This window comes from Anas acuta, chromosome 13 (assembly GCF_963932015.1).
Source record: "Anas acuta chromosome 13, bAnaAcu1.1, whole genome shotgun sequence".
NCBI classification, from domain to species: domain Eukaryota; kingdom Metazoa; phylum Chordata; class Aves; order Anseriformes; family Anatidae; genus Anas; species Anas acuta.
In genome coordinates this window covers 11640373-11657837 of record NC_088991.1, presented here as the reverse complement: position 1 = coordinate 11657837, position 17465 = coordinate 11640373, and the positions used below count along the sequence as shown (strand labels likewise).

The 17465-nt window shown below is 60.5% G+C and overlaps 1 protein-coding gene and 1 long non-coding RNA gene across 2 annotated transcripts; both read left to right on the top strand.

The window, feature by feature from the left end:
- Positions 1-2285: 2285 nt before the first annotated feature.
- LOC137863936 (uncharacterized) lies at positions 2286-2827 on the top strand. Its single transcript, XR_011101230.1, has 2 exons — positions 2286-2420; positions 2599-2827. It is a non-coding gene; the product is annotated as an uncharacterized lncRNA (long non-coding RNA).
- A 318-nt stretch (positions 2828-3145) lies between these two features.
- On the top strand, positions 3146-17242 carry MPP1 (MAGUK p55 scaffold protein 1). Its single transcript, XM_068697556.1, has 12 exons — positions 3146-3397; positions 7930-8073; positions 8296-8374; positions 9388-9473; positions 9963-10031; positions 12084-12280; positions 12503-12609; positions 13095-13175; positions 13586-13666; positions 13905-14107; positions 14429-14503; positions 15896-17242. Exons 1-12 carry the CDS (start codon positions 3287-3289, stop codon positions 16070-16072), a joined length of 1410 nt encoding a protein of 469 aa, XP_068553657.1. The 5' UTR covers positions 3146-3286; the 3' UTR covers positions 16073-17242.
- Positions 17243-17465: the final 223 nt, after the last annotated feature.

Below are 17465 nucleotides of genomic sequence, written 5' to 3'. Positions count from 1 at the left end.
CAGCAGCTAGTAATTAATTAGCCCCAGAGATCCTTCCTCAGCTTTGTTTTCCACAAGCACAGCCCTGCAGGAGGCGGTGGCAGAGATAAGGGCTGGGGGCGGAGGCCCTGCTCCCCTCCCCAGGGCACATTTCACAACCAGTGGGGATTTCGGATCTTGCCTGGAGGCAGCGCTTGCACAACCTGACTCAGCACTGGGCTTCGGTCCTCCAGTTCCCTTAATCTCCATCCCATAATGTGCTGGCTGGCATGGCCCGATGCCACCATGATGCCACCATGGGGTTTTTTGGGGCTGCCTCCAGCAACGCCCTCCTTGCTGCTCCCTGGGGCAGCTGTCGGTGCAGTGACTCCGTGGGGTTCTTGGATTGCTTCTGCCCCACGCCCAGCCCAGTATCTGACCTTCCGGAACGATGGCCACCTCAGAAAGGCCCGGGGTGCTGTGGGCAGAGGGGGCCATGGCTGCCGGGGGGCACACATCTCCTCCGCGGCGGCGGCGGCAGCGGCATCGTCACCAGCGGCACGGCAGAGCCTGTGCCCGCCCGCACCCTGTGCTGTGAGTCCCAGGGTGGGGAGAGGGGCTGGGCTGTCCCACAACGCTTCCCTGGTCTCTCCTGGAGGCCAGAAAGGCTGTCACTGGGGAAGTGTTTGGCACCTGAGCCTGTTTAGGTGCCACTGATTCAGTCTGAAACCACAACAAGGCTACTGATGCGTCTGGAGAACCAGGACGTCCTCGTGGCCAAACAAAACGGAGCTCGAGGTCGGCCTTCCCCACAGGCAACCCTTTTTCCAGGCTGCCCAGCTCCTGGCAGCCGTGAGCAGGGTGCAGGCAAGCCAATGATTTCCCAACCACTCAGCCAGGCTCGGTGTCCCGTGGGAGCAGGAAAGCCAAGCGCAGGGTGTCCCACCCATGGCACCATCCTGTCCACCCTCGGGTGCAGCAGGCAGGGGATGGTAGTGCACACAGACACTCCCCTCCACGGCCTGTGCCAGGAGGAAGCAGGGACACGTGCTGCAGCTCAGCCCGGCGGCGTGACCCATCCAGGAACCCACACCCAGCGGAGATCAGAAGCTGATGGCTTGATTGAAGCAGGGCTGAAAACCTCGTTGGCTCCGCATTGCTGTACAAGGAGCCTTTGCTGTGGCCCTGGCGGTGATTACATTACAGCCCCAGGCAGGAGCTGCAATTACCCTTTGGCTTAATTGCATTCTGACAATAATCAGGCACGGATGTGAGCAGACGCTGCCTGGCGTGAGCTGGCCTTGAGGCAGGAGCTGGGACCATAAGCTGCCCAACAGGGAGCACCCAGCAAGCAGCCAAGGGGCCGTGCTGAGCAGGAGCCCTGTGTCAGGGCCTGCCAAGCCCCGGCATCCATTACTGGCAGCGTCCCTTGACATTTATCCTGTGGGCAATGGAGACCAGACGCTGTTTCTTCCCGGCATGACGTAGCTCTGGGATGCACCATAGCCTCCCCTGAGACACAGACGTTTCTGTGCAGGGGAAGGGCTGAAGCAGCACAAATCCCTTCCTAGTGTGGCCCAAGCAGAAATTATTTCTCCCCCTGCCTCAGTTTCCCCGTGTGGAAGCAGGAGGGAGTGACCAGAGCTGCCTTTTCTGTCTGTCAGCTGCCTCCTGCCACACTTCTCCCTCCCACTACCTTTTCCAAAACTGGCTGCAAGGCTTCAATTTGCTCTCCGGATTTCTTGCCTCCCACCCTGTGTTGTTACCAACCGGCTTCGCAGGCTGCGGGTGCAAGCGCCTGGAGCCTGTGTGCTGCCTGGAGCACGGTGGCCTCGCTCTGTGCTGCATGTCGTCAGGCACCTGGGGACTTTGCTAGGCCCCCAGCCTAGTTCGTTATTTTCTCACTGTACCCTGATTTTGCAGGCTTCCCAGGGAGCCCCGCAGACGAAGACTGGGCCCCCAGGCCCGCCTGAAAATCATCGCGCAGCTGCAAGAGGCCATGGCCCTGCGCGCTGTCCTCCTCCTGCTCCTTGTGCTGACCGCCCTCATCTCCCAGCATCTCTCCAAGGACACCTCCTCCCAGCTGGGCAGGGTGAGGCTGAGGAGGAGGCTGGTGGCAGACCAGGGGAGATATTTGGATCATGCGGGCAAAGCCTCTCCTCACACACGGGAGAGGGAAGGCTCCAACCAGCTGATCCAACGTAAGTACTTGGTGGTTATTCAAAACACGCTCAAACCCCAAAACATTGCAACCCAGGAAGAAAAGGCGCTGGTGTTCCTAGCGTTTCCCTGGTGTCCTCCTCACCTTCACCAGGACATGGCTCTCCTGCAGGTGCCCGCCGGTCCTGGCTGGCAGACTACCTGGGAGACGTGTGGTCTCACCTCTACGCCAACATCCCACGGGCAGTCCTCTTCGTCTTCCCCATCACCCTGCTGGTCCTGCTCCTCCTTTGCTGCCTCACGTATGTGTGCATCGCCCACCCTCCGCTGTCCCCTTCTCTGGGGCAGGTTTTCTAGGGCCGGTGCTTGCTGGGTCACTGCTCTGAAATGCCCGCTGTCACCAGCACCAGGGGGCAGGGGGTGGGTGAACCTCTGGCCACCCGTATAAGCTGGCCGGCCACCTTCTCCCTGTGTTTTTAGGGTAGCTTTGGACTGAGGTGAGCCGGGGAGCTCGGAGAAGCAGCACAGAAAGGTGTGGAGCCTTCACGGAGTGCAGCTCAAAGAAAACCCCAATCTGCAGGAACCCAGAGGTGCTGTGGCAAGGCCAGGCACAGAACCACTTTCTTCTTCCTTTCAGCTTATTTTAAAGAAGGAAAAAATCTCCTGGAATGGTTTTCCCACCCCGAAATAAAGTTCATTCTTCACCCGAGGCTCCGCTCTCCGTGTCCTTATAGCCTGAACACAATCCTGACCACGACCCCAACCCATGGGACCCCCGGTGTGGAAGAGGAGCTCAGCACCCCCCGGGCACCCCCAGCCCCACGCGTGGCCCCGCGCCTCCCACGGGCAAACCCCAACCACCCCCGGGGCTTTTCGGGGGGCTCCCGGAGAGCCCCAACCCCAGCCCCAGGAGGGCCGTGACCTGCAGGCAGAGCGGGGAGGCCCGGGAGGAGCCCTCCCCCGTCCTGCCCCCGCGGCTCCTCCCGGCCCGGCCTCCCCTCAGCTCCCCGCCCCGCTACGGGCGGAGCGTGCGGGGCCCTCGGCGGTGCTGGAGGCGGCTTGGGACGGCGGGGCCGGGGTTGGGGTTGGGGTTGGGATTGGGGCCGGGCCGCTCTGCTGGAGCCAGCGGAACCGGCTGCGGCTGCTGGCAGCGCGGTGGGGAGGCGGCATGACGCTCAAATCCAGCAGCGGAGGCGGCAGCAGCGGCAGCGGCAGCATGAGGACGGCGCTCTCCGACCTCTACCTGGAGCACCTGCTGCAGAACAGGGCCAAGCCCGAGGTGAGCCCCTGCCCTGCTCCCTGCCCTGCTCCCTGCCCTGCTCCCTGCCCTGCTCCCTGCCCGCCGGGGCTCCGTGCCCGGTTTGGGGCAGCCCGGGGGGGAGGTCTCCCAGCAGAGCTGCTCGGCTCTGAGAACCCCCCCCCCGATCCCTGGCTCGAGTTTGGGGTCGGGGCTTGCTTGCAGGGAGGAGATTTCCCCCCGGTGCTGCCCTTGGCCCATCCCGGCGGATGGACGCTAGAGCATCACCCAAAGAGGCTCCCCGGGTCTGGCCCATGCTGGTGGTTTGTGTTTTTTATGGCTCAACCCCAGCAGAGTGCTTCCAAAAAATAAAAACAAATAGCATTTGGGTCGGGCAGCTGCTGCGAGGAGCTCTCCCATCCCTCTGCTTGCCTGGCCGCGTGCGGAGCGGGGATAAATCGCCAAAGGCAGCGCGGCGTGGAGGATGCAGGGGCTGGCCTGCAGCTCCCTGCTGTCACGGAGGCTTGGTGTCAGCAGGGATGGGGAGGGAGATGGCAAACTGGGCTGTGCGTGGGGCCTTTTGGGAGGTGCTCGCTAGGGCTAGCACCCAGCTGGTTTGTGTGTCCTGAGCTTGCCCATCGGCTGTGTGCTCATCCCTGCAGCATGAGCAGGCATGGACAGCGCTGGCCATGCCCACGGTGGCTCTGCAAAGTGGCAGGGACATCGCAGCAGCTCTTGGGAGAGGTTCAGGGTCCTGCTTCCCAGCCCAAATTAGACAGAGCAGCAGAGGTTCCTCTTCTCGCTGCCCCCGGCAGAACCTCGTGCTGGGAAGCACCGCACCGCGCTCCTCCCGTGGCCGCAGGGCATGCAAAACCTCACAAGTGGAAGCAGAGTCATTGCCAGAAAACAAGCAGAAGTGAGGCAGGCCGCTGCCCTCTCCCCTTCGGCCCCACTATGTACCTTCCTGGCCCCTTATCTCCTCGCTGGCAAATACAGGTTTGCCAAGGAGGTGTGGGCATTACTGCCAGCGGTGCTCCTGCCTTGCAGGGTGACCTTGGGCATGCCACCTTATCGGCCGTGACTCAGTTCCCCGGCTGTAAAATGGGCAAATCTGAGCCCTGGCAGGCCGGTGGTGAAGAGAAGGGCACTTTTTTGAGCTGGGGTGTGGAGGGGGCGGCATGCTGTCCCCCAGGGGGTGTCTCGTGGCACCAAAGCAGTGCCAGCTCCAGCGCAGGCCCAGGCTGCGGTCCCCAGTTCTGAAATGGCCACGGGTGAAACCAGTAGTTGAGAGCAGAGCAAAACAACTGGGTTTGACCAAAATGACGTGGATGGGGTTGGTTTCAGCTCTTTAATCTTAAACCTATTTTGTGCTGTTCCAGTCCGTAGCGGCCGCAGGGAAAAGGCCATTTTGAAGGTGGGGAATGGAGCGGCCGGGCCACCTCACCATCGGTGTCACAGTGTTACTGGCTGTCCCTTGGAGGTGACAGGCTTCGCAAACACATCTGGAAGGCTGCATCAGCCTTTCCTTGAGGGAAAACGGTGCCTCAGCAAAACCGACTGGGCTCCCTAGGAAATCTAAACCTATTCAGTCTCAGCTCCCAGTGAGCTCTGCGCGAGGGCACACAGAGCTGGCGGCATGCACTGGTCCCACAGCCACTTGTGTCCCTTGTCCCTCCTGCTTCTCTGTTCCCCTTCCTCCTGTGACCTGGTGGCACGGCTGTGCCTATTTCTGGTTTCAGCAGTGTAATCCTGTTTGGTTTCAATCTTTTTTTTCTTTTTTTAAACTTGGATCATATTGCTGAGGCCTTGGGTGAGATTGCTCATGTGATTGTAGACCTGAGCAGGGAGTAGCCTCGGGCAGGAGGCAGGATGAATTACTTCTAAATGGCCACATGACCACTGCTGCCCAGCCTGCATGGCCTGAAAGCAACAGCCACGCTCTTTTTATTTTTTATTTTTTGTTAGTTTGCTTTTGTTTTTACATGTTGATCTTTTTTAAGCTGTACTGAGACCCCAGTGCACACATCTGCTGCACGGCGGTGATGCTCCAGGGTGGGAGGAGAGGCAGCTGGGCCAGGACATCTCTGCACCAAGCAGGAGAGCAGATGGCCCTGCAGAAAGGTGCGGGCAGCACCTGGACATGCAGGACATGGGCCGGGGAGGGCTGCGGGCAGGGCGATGCCCAGGCTTGCTGTGGGGACAATGGGGCAGGACGCGTGGAGGGCTCTGAAGCCATGCCGGGTGTGCCAGCTGGCACGGCCCCGTCCTTGCTCATTCCCTGGCACAGAAATATGCTGGCAGGGAAGGAGCTGGCTGTGCCTCCAGTTGGGATGCTCTTCCCCACCCCATGGCAAGAGCGTGTTTCAGGGCGTCCTCTGCTCTGTGCTCACGGGATGGGGTTGAGCCACCCCAGGGCAAGGATGCACCCGTGCCAGCCTCCCTGTGTATGCCCCCAGGGATTATGGCCAGATGAGAGGGGATGGCTGCTGGAGGGAGCTGGGTTTTGCTGCTCACCATGGCTGGTGGAGCGTGTCTGGATCCCCCCCGGGAGGGCAATCCCAGGGGATCCTGGCGCTGGGCTTCCTCTGCCCTCCTGCCTCCATCTGAGCTGCTGTGCTTTGGGGGCCCTCTTGGCAAAGCCAGCAGCGCCCGACCTTTCTCCACGTGCTCGCCACGTGCTCTTCCAAGGCCACCCGATATCGAGGTCCCTTGGTGAGGACAGCAAGGAGAGCCCAGGAACCAAACCACCAGGCGTGCCCTTTGCACCAGGGTGCCGCTTCCCCAAGTGCTGCTTCAGCCGCCTGGAAATGAGCTGCCCGGTTAATGTTTGATTTCCCCGGTGCCGTGCAGCCCAGCACAGCAGCAGGAGCCACCCCGGTGGGCGATGCTGACCGTGGGGCAGGGTGCCAGGCCCTGGGGTCCTCCAGCACTGTGTGGTTCAGCTCCAAACCTCCTCGCCCTGGTTGCAGAAGTGGCCGAGCCCTGGGGCTGTGTGGAACTGTCTGTGGCTGCAGGGCTGGCTGCTGGCAGCGTGCAGGCACAGATGTTTCCTGCGGAGCCGTGTGTACGTAGCAGGAGCTGTCCCCCTGCCAGCACCGCTGCAGAGCCTCCAGAGGTCACCAAGCTGGCCGGGAGCGTGACAGCTGCTGGGAGGAGGGCTCAGGGAAGGCGATGAGGCCAGACAGCTCGCGTGCACCGAGCGGGAGCTGTGCATCCTGCATCCAGTGCCCTGCTGTGCAGCACTGGAGCTGGCGTGTGCCGTCCCCAGCTCCCCATCACGAGCTTGGCATTTCCCATCCCCAAGCACCGACCGCTCGGTGCAGTCACCTGGGGGCTGCCGGGGTCCCCAGAGGACCCTGCTGGGTTCAGAGCGGCCGCCGAGTGACTGGAGCCCTCCTGAGGCACTGCAGCGAGTGTGCGGTGACGAGGCTCGCTCTCCAGGAGTCACCAGGGTGACACTGGTGCTGTGTCAGCGTCGAGGCCTGGGTGTTTTCTCCAGCTCTCAGCAAAAAGCAAAGGTCAGGGCCAGGAGGCTCAGCTGGCTGGGGTGGTGGGGACGGGAACTCCCAGCCCTGGAGCAGACTGTGCCGTGTCCTGGGTCACCGGGCTTTGCTGAGCCTGGGGGTTTGGAGCCGGGGATTGCGTGGTGTAATGCTTCCCCGAGGCATGAATGAGATAAACGTGATCTGTGCTGACTCAGGTCACCTCACAGGCACTTTGGCCTCAGGCAGGGCTGGAGAAGTTCATTCCCTTCTTCCTCTTCTTCCTCCCACCCACTCGCTCAGCAGGGCTGGGATGGCTGGTGGGGAGCTGAGGGCATGGCCAGCACTGCGGGGCCAGTCCTGGGGGGAAGCAGCTCCCTTTGCAGTGTCCCTGCGGCATGGCAGAGCATGTCTGGAGGTCCCTGTCTGGGACCCCTGTCTCAGCGCCCGCTGCAGACCAAGAACAGATTTCCCCAGGGCTGAAATCCTCTATGAAATCTATGAAATCCTCTTCCCAGTGCCGACGGCCCCAGCTGGCCTGGAGCTGGGTGCTGGAGGGGAGCAGGGAGCTTCTGGCTGGCTCGGGAGCACTTTGCCTTCGGTGCCTGGATGGGGACGTGGCCCTGCAGCGTGTTGGTTGCCCGTTGACCCAGATGAGGAAAGGCTGAGCTTGCAAACTGAGCAAGGGCAGAGCCTGGCCCCGGTTCTGCCCCTGTTTCTCAGGGGTGAGGCCCAAACCGCTCCGTGAAGCTGCCCTGGGCTTTTGTGGGCTTTGGGCCACGCGCTGCTGCGACACGTCAGTGGTGTGCGGGACCTGCTGCTGCAGAAGACAACCAGCTGTGGACTCCTGGCTTCTGTACCTGTAACTTTTCCAAAGTTTTCTCGCCTCCTGTGTCTCCCAAGCTGGAAAACTGCTGATCTTGATCTTCAAGGGGGAAGCTGTTTTGCTGTCTTTCTTCCCTTGCTCTTCCTGTCCTCTCCTCCAGCTCACGGGTCTCACCCCCACCCTGCGCCCAGGAACGTGACCACGGGAGTAGCTCAGCCCCACGCAGGGGGAGCCCCTAAACCCCGGTCTGTATTTTGCCCCGACAGGCCGTCACCCAGGCCCCGAATGCCATGACTGAGGACATTTACACCAACGGCTCGGCCACTCTGGGCAGTCCCTCCCACAGCAACGGCCGCGAGGTGCGGAAGATACGCCTGGTGCAGTTCGAGAAGGTGACAGAGGAGCCCATGGTGAGGACCCCAAAGCCCGGTGGCACCGAGCGGGGTGGAGGGGCAGGCAGAGCCATGCTGGTGGGCTGAATGTGGGGGAAGCTCAGCCACAAGAAGAGGGTGCTGGATGCTGCCTCCTGCCCCAGACCTGCAGGCGATGCCTGTGCCAAGAGGAGCCAATGTTGCTGGGAGCGCGGGGGCTCTCCCCTCCGGCCAGCAGTCACGGATTTTCCTGTCTTCCAGGGAATCACGCTGAAGCTGAACGACAAGCAGAGCTGCATGGTGGCCAGGATCTTCCACGGGGGCATGATTCACAGACAAGGTAACAGCAAGGGACAGCCGAGGCCCTCCTAGAGGCCATGCACCAGGGGCACAACCTCAGCTGGCTTCTTTCCATGCGGAGATCAGGCAGCCCCGCCGTGGCATGGATATCTGTGTCCTTTCCTCCACCAGGAGCATGTCAGGAGCTCAGGACTCGCCCATCTCTCTGCAGGGTTGTTGTTAATGCGCTGGAGACTTTAGGGAGAAATGCAGGGCTGGGGGAAGGGCTGTCCCAAAATGGAACCTGAGAGCCGTCCGTCTCCCTCTCATGACGGGGTGACCGTAACTAGAGATGGATCGTACCCCAGAGGCTGGGGGGGAAGCTCTTCCCGTTCCTGAAGTGCACAGGCAGGACAGGCGTGCTGGGGATTGGCTCTGCAGACCAAAACGAAGTGCCAAAAGAAATTAATAGGTGCCATTTTGTAGGTTTGGGTCTTGCCAAGGGGGTGTGGAAATGAGATGTTCTGTGCTTAGATGAGGCCCCTTTTCCAGCCTGGGGTCGAAGTGGGAAGTCTGAGCTCGCCCCTGCCAAGATAATACAGAAGCCATTCCAATAATGCTGCCGGAGCCTGATTTATAGCAGTATATCTGAGGCTATAATCTGGCTGCATGTATAAATTTAAAACACATAAAGTCAAGAAAGCTGGTGTTCAAGGGCTTTGTAAAGAGGCTGTCATTTGGCTCCAAGTGAGGTACTTGGGGTTGGGTTTAAATAACTCTGGAACGGGTGCTTTGACCAGTCTAAAGCAGGGAAAGACACAAAGTGGAAAGTAACCTGATAACCTTCAGCGTGAACAAAGAGTGTGCGTTGGGCAGAGGGGGTGGAATTCATTCCCCTTGTGCCTTGGGGTTAGGTGAGGGGTGGCTCCACGAGCACTGCCCAGGCAAACACCACCATGGTACCCGGGGCACAGCTCTCACCGGGGCTCAGAGGCTGCTGGAGCTGCCTAGCTGGGGTTTGGTGGGTGCCTTTTGTCTGCTCCTGCATTTTCATGTTTCTCCCGTTGCTGGCAGGCTCCCTGCACGTGGGTGATGAGATCATAGAAATCAATGGGCAGAGCGTGAGCAACCACTCGGTTGACCAGCTGCAGAAGATGCTGGTAGGTATCTGTGTGTGGCGGGGCTGTTCCCCAGCACTGAGCCCTTTGCCTACGGATGTGCTGCTTGGGGAGCTTGTCTTTGTCTCTTGAGAAGGGGCCAGCACGGAGGGAACAGACGGAGGGAAGCGTTTCCTTTATGCTGGCCGAATGGGATGCTCCTCCCTGGGACAGCTGGGCTGGAGATGGAGCAGATCTCCGTGCTCATTCTGGTGATGCTGGGCAGTGCCCACAGCCAGCTCCTTGTGCGGGTGTCAGTGTCCCCATTGGGTGTGGAATAAGCATGGCAAAGCTATGCTGCTGCAGCTCTTAGCCCATCCCCGGCAGAGCCATTTCTGCCTGGGCTCTGGCCTCCCCAAATCTTAGCAGAGCGGGGAGCACACAGGAGCCTTTCCTCTGTGGGTCCTCACTCCCTGTGCAGGTTGCTGCTGCCGGGCTGCCTCCAGGCCCACCTGCTCCAACTTTTCTTTCTCCCCTTCCTTTGTTCACTAGAAAGAAACCCAGGGCATGGTCTCAATAAAAGTCATTCCCAACCAGCAAAGCCGCCTCCCTGCTCTCCAGGTAAGTGCGGGCTGTGTCGTGACACGGCTCTGGGGCTGGGTGGGACCAGAGCAAACCACCAGGGACCAACACTGGGGAGAGGCCTGGGGCAGGGTAGGGGGTCTGGAGGAGCTGCTGGAGGGCGAAGGGAGCTGCCCTGTGCTTCCATCACCGCAGATGAGTTAACCTGATGTGTACGCAGGAACACAGGCCTGGGTTTCCCCAGCCACACACCTACTTGTGCACAGTCTTTAGCGATGTGAAAGCAGCAGTGTGCGTGCACCAGGAAGCCCGAGAGCTTCCTGCCCACCTCCAGGCCTTGCCGTTACACAGCCTTGCAGCCACGTCCCCGTTACAGCTCACGGCAGCGCCTCCAGGTGCAGCACGGGGCGCTCGGCCGTGCCGGGCCGTTACTGCTGCCTGCTGCATCAGCCCCAGCACTGCTGAGCAGCTCTGCCCCTGAGCCAGGGGGAGGAAGGAAGCAGTGGGGGAGAGGAAGGCAGCTCCTGCTGCCGCTGCCGAGCAGGGGGTGACACGCTGCGGAGGGTGCACGCGTGCGCTCAGCATGGGCACTTGGCTGGCTTTGCCTTTGGAGTCCTGCTTTGGCCGAAATGCTTGGGGTAACGCGGAGGGCTGGTCCTCGGGGAGGATGTCTGAGCGTGGTGGCCGGCACACTGAGCTGCTCCCGGGGCTGGAGCTGACCCCAGCACAGCCCCTGCGCTGTGGACAGGCAGGAGGGGGAGAGGGGCTCGGGAGAGGTGGGGGCAGGACCTCCCGCAGAGGAGCTGAAGTCTCTGAGTATGGGGGTGAGTGAAAATCACCCCATTTCTCTCTCAGCCCTTGCGGCCGTCATTCCAGCTCTACCAGCCTTGCACGTGCTTGTTTATTAAGTGCTGGCCCTGTCTCCCCTTTCCTGCTGTCCTGGGTCCCCGCTGGCCTGACTGAGCCAGCTCCAATCGGCCAGGCCAGCTCAGCGCCGGGGAGAAGTTACCTCTGAGAAAAAGGACAAACCACCGGAGGCTGGCTCTGGGCTCAGGGAAGGACACGGGGACAAACTCCTTCCCAGCAGCAGCAGTTGCCCTCCCCTCAATGCGTCCAGGCCCCCAGGACCAACAGCTCCCGAGGTGCCCAGCTCTGTGCTGGCTGCAGCCCCCTGCTGAGAGCAGAGTAACTCCTGGTTTCGTTTCACCTCCTCTGTCCCCTCGATCCCCTTCAGCTCACGGCGTGACGGTGCAGATCCCAGCACTGCGATGCCCTGGGCAAAAGCAGCGCCCAGTCTGGGCTGGCCCTGCAGCCTGGCAGTCAGCCACCACGAGGCCAGCCGAGGGCTTCTCGTGGCAGTTCTGCTTGGGAGGATCCTAACGAGAAACACCGAGCGCTCAGGTCTCTCAGGGTCACCTCCAACCCCGACATAAACTGCAGGTTTTTGACCTTAAATACCGAGGCTCCTTCTGCTGGAGCCTGCTTGGTGCCTGAGCTTCCAGCCCCAGGAAGGGGCTGGCAAATAATCTGCACCGGGAGCCGGCCATTTGATGTCTTTTGGTAATACCTGGTCTGTCTGGGGGTGATGCCCAGTCGGTGGGGTCTTCCCAAAATTTGAGGGACCTGGCTATGCCTGGCTTGGAGAAGAGGGCTCCAGGCAGTTCCCGCTGTGTGTCCCCTGCGTGCTTGTGTCGGTGCCCACCTTCCTGGCACCGCAGGGTGCTTTCAAAGCAAGTGTTGGTCCTGAGCAGGTGGCAGGATCCTGGAAGGCTGTTCCATGTTTGTCGTCTTCCTTCCCAAGAGGTCTCATGGCACAGCCCGATCTGTGCTCTGCTTTCCTGGCAGCGAGGGACCCGTGCTTGTGTCCCGCTGGCCCCGTGCTTCTGGCAGGTCATAGCAGCACTGCTGGAGGATGTGCTGTGGGGAAATTGTTTTGATGGGGAATAAGGACAGCATGGTCTGCCCGGCACGCAGTCCTTCAGCAGCTGCACAGCTGCTGCCAGGCGATGCAGCGTGGGGCTGGGAGCTGGATATGGCCAAGCTCAGCCGCCCGGCACGGCCGTGCCAACTGCAGCCCTTTCTTTCTTCCAGATGTTCATGAGGGCACAGTTTGACTATGACCCCAAAAAAGACAGCCTGATCCCCTGCAAGGAAGCGGGGCTGAAGTTCCAGACCGGTGACGTGATTCAGATCATCAACAAGGACGACAGCAACTGGTGGCAGGGCCGCGTGGAGGGCTCCGGCACCGAGGCGGCGGGGCTCATCCCTTCCCCAGAGCTCCAGGAGTGGTAGGTCCCTGGTCAGGGAACCCAAGTCTGGGGATGGACGTGGTCATGGGGCTGGGAGCCACATCCCCAGCTCACAGCTGGGGCACGGAGCTCTGCTGTGCTGGCAGGAGTAGGGTGAGACCCCAGGGTGGGTGCCCCCTGTGTGTCTGAGGGACGATCCCAGTGCTCCCCAGGGCCTCGGGGTGGCAGCCGGGCCTCACTGGTGTCCTCCTCTCTCGGCAGGCGTGTGGCAAGCACCACCCAGTCCAGTCAGAGCGAAGCCCCGAGCTGCAGCCCCTTTGGGAAGAAAAAGAAGTGCAAAGACAAATACCTGGCCAAGCACAGCTCAAGTAAGTGTGAGCCCCAAACTCTGCAGGCTGTCAAACACGGGGCAGGTGCCGGCTTTGCTGCTGCTCAGCCCTCAGGAAGCAGTCACAGCAAAAAGGGACCACAAAACCCCAGGTCAGTGTCCTGTTGGGACACGGAGCGTGCCTGTCAGCTGCTTGTGTAAACCCCGAGCTAACCCGTGCTCGGCCTGCCCTGGGCCAGCAGCGGGCTGAGGACGTGCTGGCTGCTGGCCCGACCTGTAGCTCCGAGCAACAACAAACAGGGCCATAAATCAGCAAGATAAATAAAGCTCCCTGAGCAACAAGCTCTCTGCAGCTTCCCGCTGCCTCCTCACCCTGCTGCTGGGTCCTACTGTTCTGGGCAGAAACGCCCCATCTCGATCGCTCCCCTCGCTTTGCCAGAGGATCTGGCTGTACTCCCACACGCACAGCCCAGCTGTGGTAGCCAGGCCGGCACTAATGACTGTCTTGTTTCTCTTCCGCTCCAGTTTTTGACCAGCTGGACGTGGTTTCCTACGAGGAGGTGGTGAGGCTGCCCGCCTTCAAGAGGAAGACCCTGGTGCTCATCGGTAGGCCCTGCCCCAGGCGTCCTCAGCGCAGGGGCTGCATGTGCTGGGGGCTGTGGGGCTGAACGTGGGCTGGGGCAGGGCTGCCCTTCAAAGCTTGTGAGCTTTGGGGAGCGTTTACTATGTCTGCAGCAGTCCCCAGGCAGGCTGACATCTGCATGTAGGCTGCCACCTGCACTGCAGGGCTGGGGTGGAGTGGGTTCGGGAGAGTTTCTGGCTCTTAAACATCGTCCTGGTTGCTGGAGGCAAGAGCACCTGATTCAGGGAGAGCCTCCTCCAGGCTGGAGAACACCACAGACCTGCTCAGAAAGCGGGTCCTGGGAGTGCTGGTACCATCCATCAGACGTGGAGCTGCAGAGGGGCCCTGGCTCCTCCTGAGCCTGGCTCCAGCTTCCGTCCTTCCTTCCCTGCAGGAGCCAGCGGGGTGGGCCGTAGCCACATCAAGAACGCTCTGCTCAGCAACAACCCCGAGAAGTTCATGTACCCAGCTCCTCGTAAGTAACTCCTCAGGGCGAGGAGCACAGCCCTGCCCTGGCACCCCCTGTGGCACGTTCCTCACCTCCTCCTCAGGGCAGGGGGGCCTGGACCTTCTGACCTTCATGGGAGGTACACAGGTCTTCTGTGCTCTTCCTTGCCCTAGCCCCATGCTCAAAAAGGGACCAGAAACCCCCCAGGTCAGTTCCCCAGACCTTCTGGGGTCAGCATGTGCCAGGCATTGCCCTCTCTCCCCAGACACCACACGCCCCCCGAAGAAGAACGAGGAGGACGGGAAGGATTACTACTTCGTCTCCACCGAGGAGATGACCCGGGACATCTCAGCCAACGAGTTCCTGGAGTTTGGAAGCTACCAGGGGAATATGTTCGGCACCAAGTTTGAAACAGTGCACAAGATCCACCAGCAGGACAAAGTCGCTATCTTGGACATCGAGCCCCAGGTAGGGAGCAGGGGAACAGGGGGTGGGATGGGGATTGCCGTGCATTGAACCACCCTCGTGCTGGCTGCCACCAGCCCAGCCTTCCCCAAGCCCGGGAGCATCGGGGTGGCATTTCCATGCCCGAGATGTGGGTACAGCATGTGCCTGGCTGGGACAGGGACCCTGTCCCCTGTCAGACACCAGCCGTGGGGGTGCTGCTTCATGAAGCGACGTCCAACAGCCAGCCCAGAGCAGGGTGCTCTGCAGGGATGGGGATGGATGCCCACGACTGCATCATGGGCACCACGGCATCCCCGTAACCACGTGCTGCACTCTCCACAGACCCTGAAGATCGTCCGCACAGCAGAGCTCTCCCCGTTCATCGTCTTCATCGCCCCGACAGACAAGGCAGAGGAGGTGAGTGATGGTGGCAGTTGCAGAGTTTCCTCTCATCTGGGCAGGGGGTGGTGAGGAGCAGAAACCTTGTGGCAGCCCAGGGCTCTCCTCCCTGCTCTGTAAGGAGGATCAGCATCTTCCTTGTGGTGCAGGGAAGCAGGGAGGCTTCATCAGCCCAGAGCTAAGGAATAAGATTGAGGGATTCCTGCAGCCTTAGGCTGACTGCCAGGTACAGACCCCAGCCCACATCGGCCCTGCAGCACCACGAGCCACTAGCACGTAGCTGGGTGCACAGCCCAGCACCAGCTCCAGCTGTAGCAGTGCTGCAGAGCAGGAACACTTCTCCTGCCATCAGCTATGCAAATTGGACAGGCAAACAGCAGCGTTCCATTCTTCGGCTCATTGTGCTCATCCCTCCAAAATTAGGGCCAAGCAGCACTGATGCTGCAGTTAACCCGCCCGGTGCTGAGCACCCCAGGGCTGGCGGCTGTGTGCCTGCTTCCCAGAGACAGAGAGCAGCTCTGCCTCCCTGCCGAGCCACTGCGTGCGGCTCCCCCAGAGCTAACCACAGCAGGGAGATGGGGAGCAGTGGGAGGAAAGGAAATCCCACAGAACCTCTTGGAGGCTGGACCAGCCCAGACCATTAGCTGGGGGTTGTACAGCATGCAGCAGGCTGCAGGGGGAGATTTCTGTAGCATCACACAGGCATTAAAATGCAGTGTTACACAGTCAGACTGCACGCTGGGGGCAGCCCGCTCCCCCCAGCCCATGCCCCGTGGCTGTGCTGGCTCCAGGCAGAGGCACTAATCCCTGCCGCAGTGGGCAGGGCCAGCCCCGCTGCTGCACGCACTGCTCTATATATAGCCAGCTGCTGCAGCTCAGGTAGCTGCTTCCTCCAGGAGTAAGAGCCAAAATGTCACCTAGCAGGGCTCGTGTGACCCAGGCAAACTGCTCAGTTAGAGGCTGCAGGGAGACAGCAGCGGGATGGGGAGGCTGCTGGGGCTGTCAGCCCGTGCTGCTTACAGGCCAGCAGGGAGGGATCGTCTTGCAGAGCTCCTGCTTTTAAATCAGCCCCAGGCCTCAAGCTGGGGAGCTGTAGCAATGAGCAGCCCGCTGCTAGGCGAACCTCCTCCTCCTGGGGAGCTGCCACAAGGCACTTTGAAGACAAATACAGGGCTAAGCAGAGCTGACCTCACTCTAGCGGGTAACCTGATGCTCCCAGCATTGCATAAAAGCACAATTCAAATCCACTGATGCTCCCGCAGGGCTGCACAACAGCTCTCCTGGCCTGTTCACTGCTCTGTGCTCAGGCTGGGAACAGCTGGAGCTGTTTTGGGGGTGGGACAGAATTTGCCTGTTGGGCTGGGAATCCCCCTCCTCAGCCTCCTGAGCGTGCTCTCCTGTTCCTTGCAGTCAGAGGCGTTGCAGCAACTCCGTAAGGATTCCGAGAGCATCCGGAGCCGCTACGCACACTACTTTGACCTCTCCATAGTCAACAACGGGGTGGAGGAAAGCCTCAAGCTGCTGGAGGAAGCCTTTGAGCAGGCCTGCAGCTCTCCACAGTGGGTGCCTGTCTCCTGGGTGTACTGAGAGGGCTTCCAGCCCCCGCCGCTTCCCATCAACCCATCCTGCAGCAGAGAAACCTCCTCCTCAGCTTCCCCTGATCGCCGCCCGGCCCAGCACAAGTCCCTTCCTCTGCTGCCCCACGGACCCGGTCTCATTTGGTCGACACACACAGGGTCTCCAGAGCACCACTGCCAGGGAATGCAGGCCAGAGGCTGCCCGAAGGAACAGCCACCTCCCGCTGCACTCAAACGGGGCTGCAGCAGAGCCCACGGCATCCCCACAGCTCAGAGCACAGCCCCCCCGCCTCACCTGGCGAGGGAAAGCACAATCCTGCAGCACCCAGCCCGTCTTGTTCTCTGCGTCAGCCCCGAGGGACATGGGACAGCAGGAGCCGTCCAGGCAGGTGTCCCTGCACCTGCACCAAACACCGTGAAAGCCTGGATGGTGACCTTGAGCCCCTGACAAGCCCACAGCTTGGGAGGCTTCTCAGACCACAGCAGGGCTCCTAAGTCCAAGGCTTTCCCCTCACAAGCCAGTAAAGCCAGAAAAAGGCAAGTGTGGATTTGACACAGGAGGCACAGAACGTGCCATCCCGAGGCAGGTCTCGCGCCTGCATTCTGAGGTTTGGGTTTTCTGTTTCACCCTGTGCAACTGTAGTTGTAAAAACTCCCTGCATTTAAATCCTCACTGTGTGGCTTGGATTGTTACTGGCTGGCCAGAAAAACTCAGCAGCAGTTGAGCAAGTCCTGCGGACCAAAGCCCAGAGGGGCAGTTCAATGGGTAAAGTAGATCCAGCCACAAGTATCCATTGCATGCAGTAGAAACAGTCTCTAAAGACATCATCCAGGCATGTTTTCCAGTCCCGGGTGCCTCGCACACCGTATGCTAACCTAAAAGGCACCCCCACAAAGGGGTTTGCTCCTCCTGAAGGTGGAATGCATCGATACACCAGCCCCACCATGCCCAGGAAGCATTGTGGTGGCTCCCGGGCAGACCACAGCCATCACCTCCATGCAAGAATATCGTGTGTGTTCAGCAGTCAGCTAGGGGAAGGGGGCTAACAAGTCTTGTGCAATCTTTTTTTGTTTTGTTTTAAGGATGCCAAAAATAAGATCTGTTGATGTGCAATAGGGACCTTTGTTCTGATCCACTGCAGGGAAACAATGAGCAGCAATAAACGTGTGCTGAAACATCGCCGTGGCTGGTGTTTTAACTTGGGCTGTGTAGCAGCTCCCAGCTGCAAGCCTTCCACCTCCCTGACCCAGAGGCACTTGAGGTAAAGCAGGCCAGGGCCGAGCAGTTCTCCATCCACTGCCAGACCTCTCCAGTAGGAAGAAAGCTTCCAGGCACATCCCACTGGGATTTACAAGCGGAGGGTGGCCCCTACTCACCTACCCAGTCCAGATGACCAGAGGCC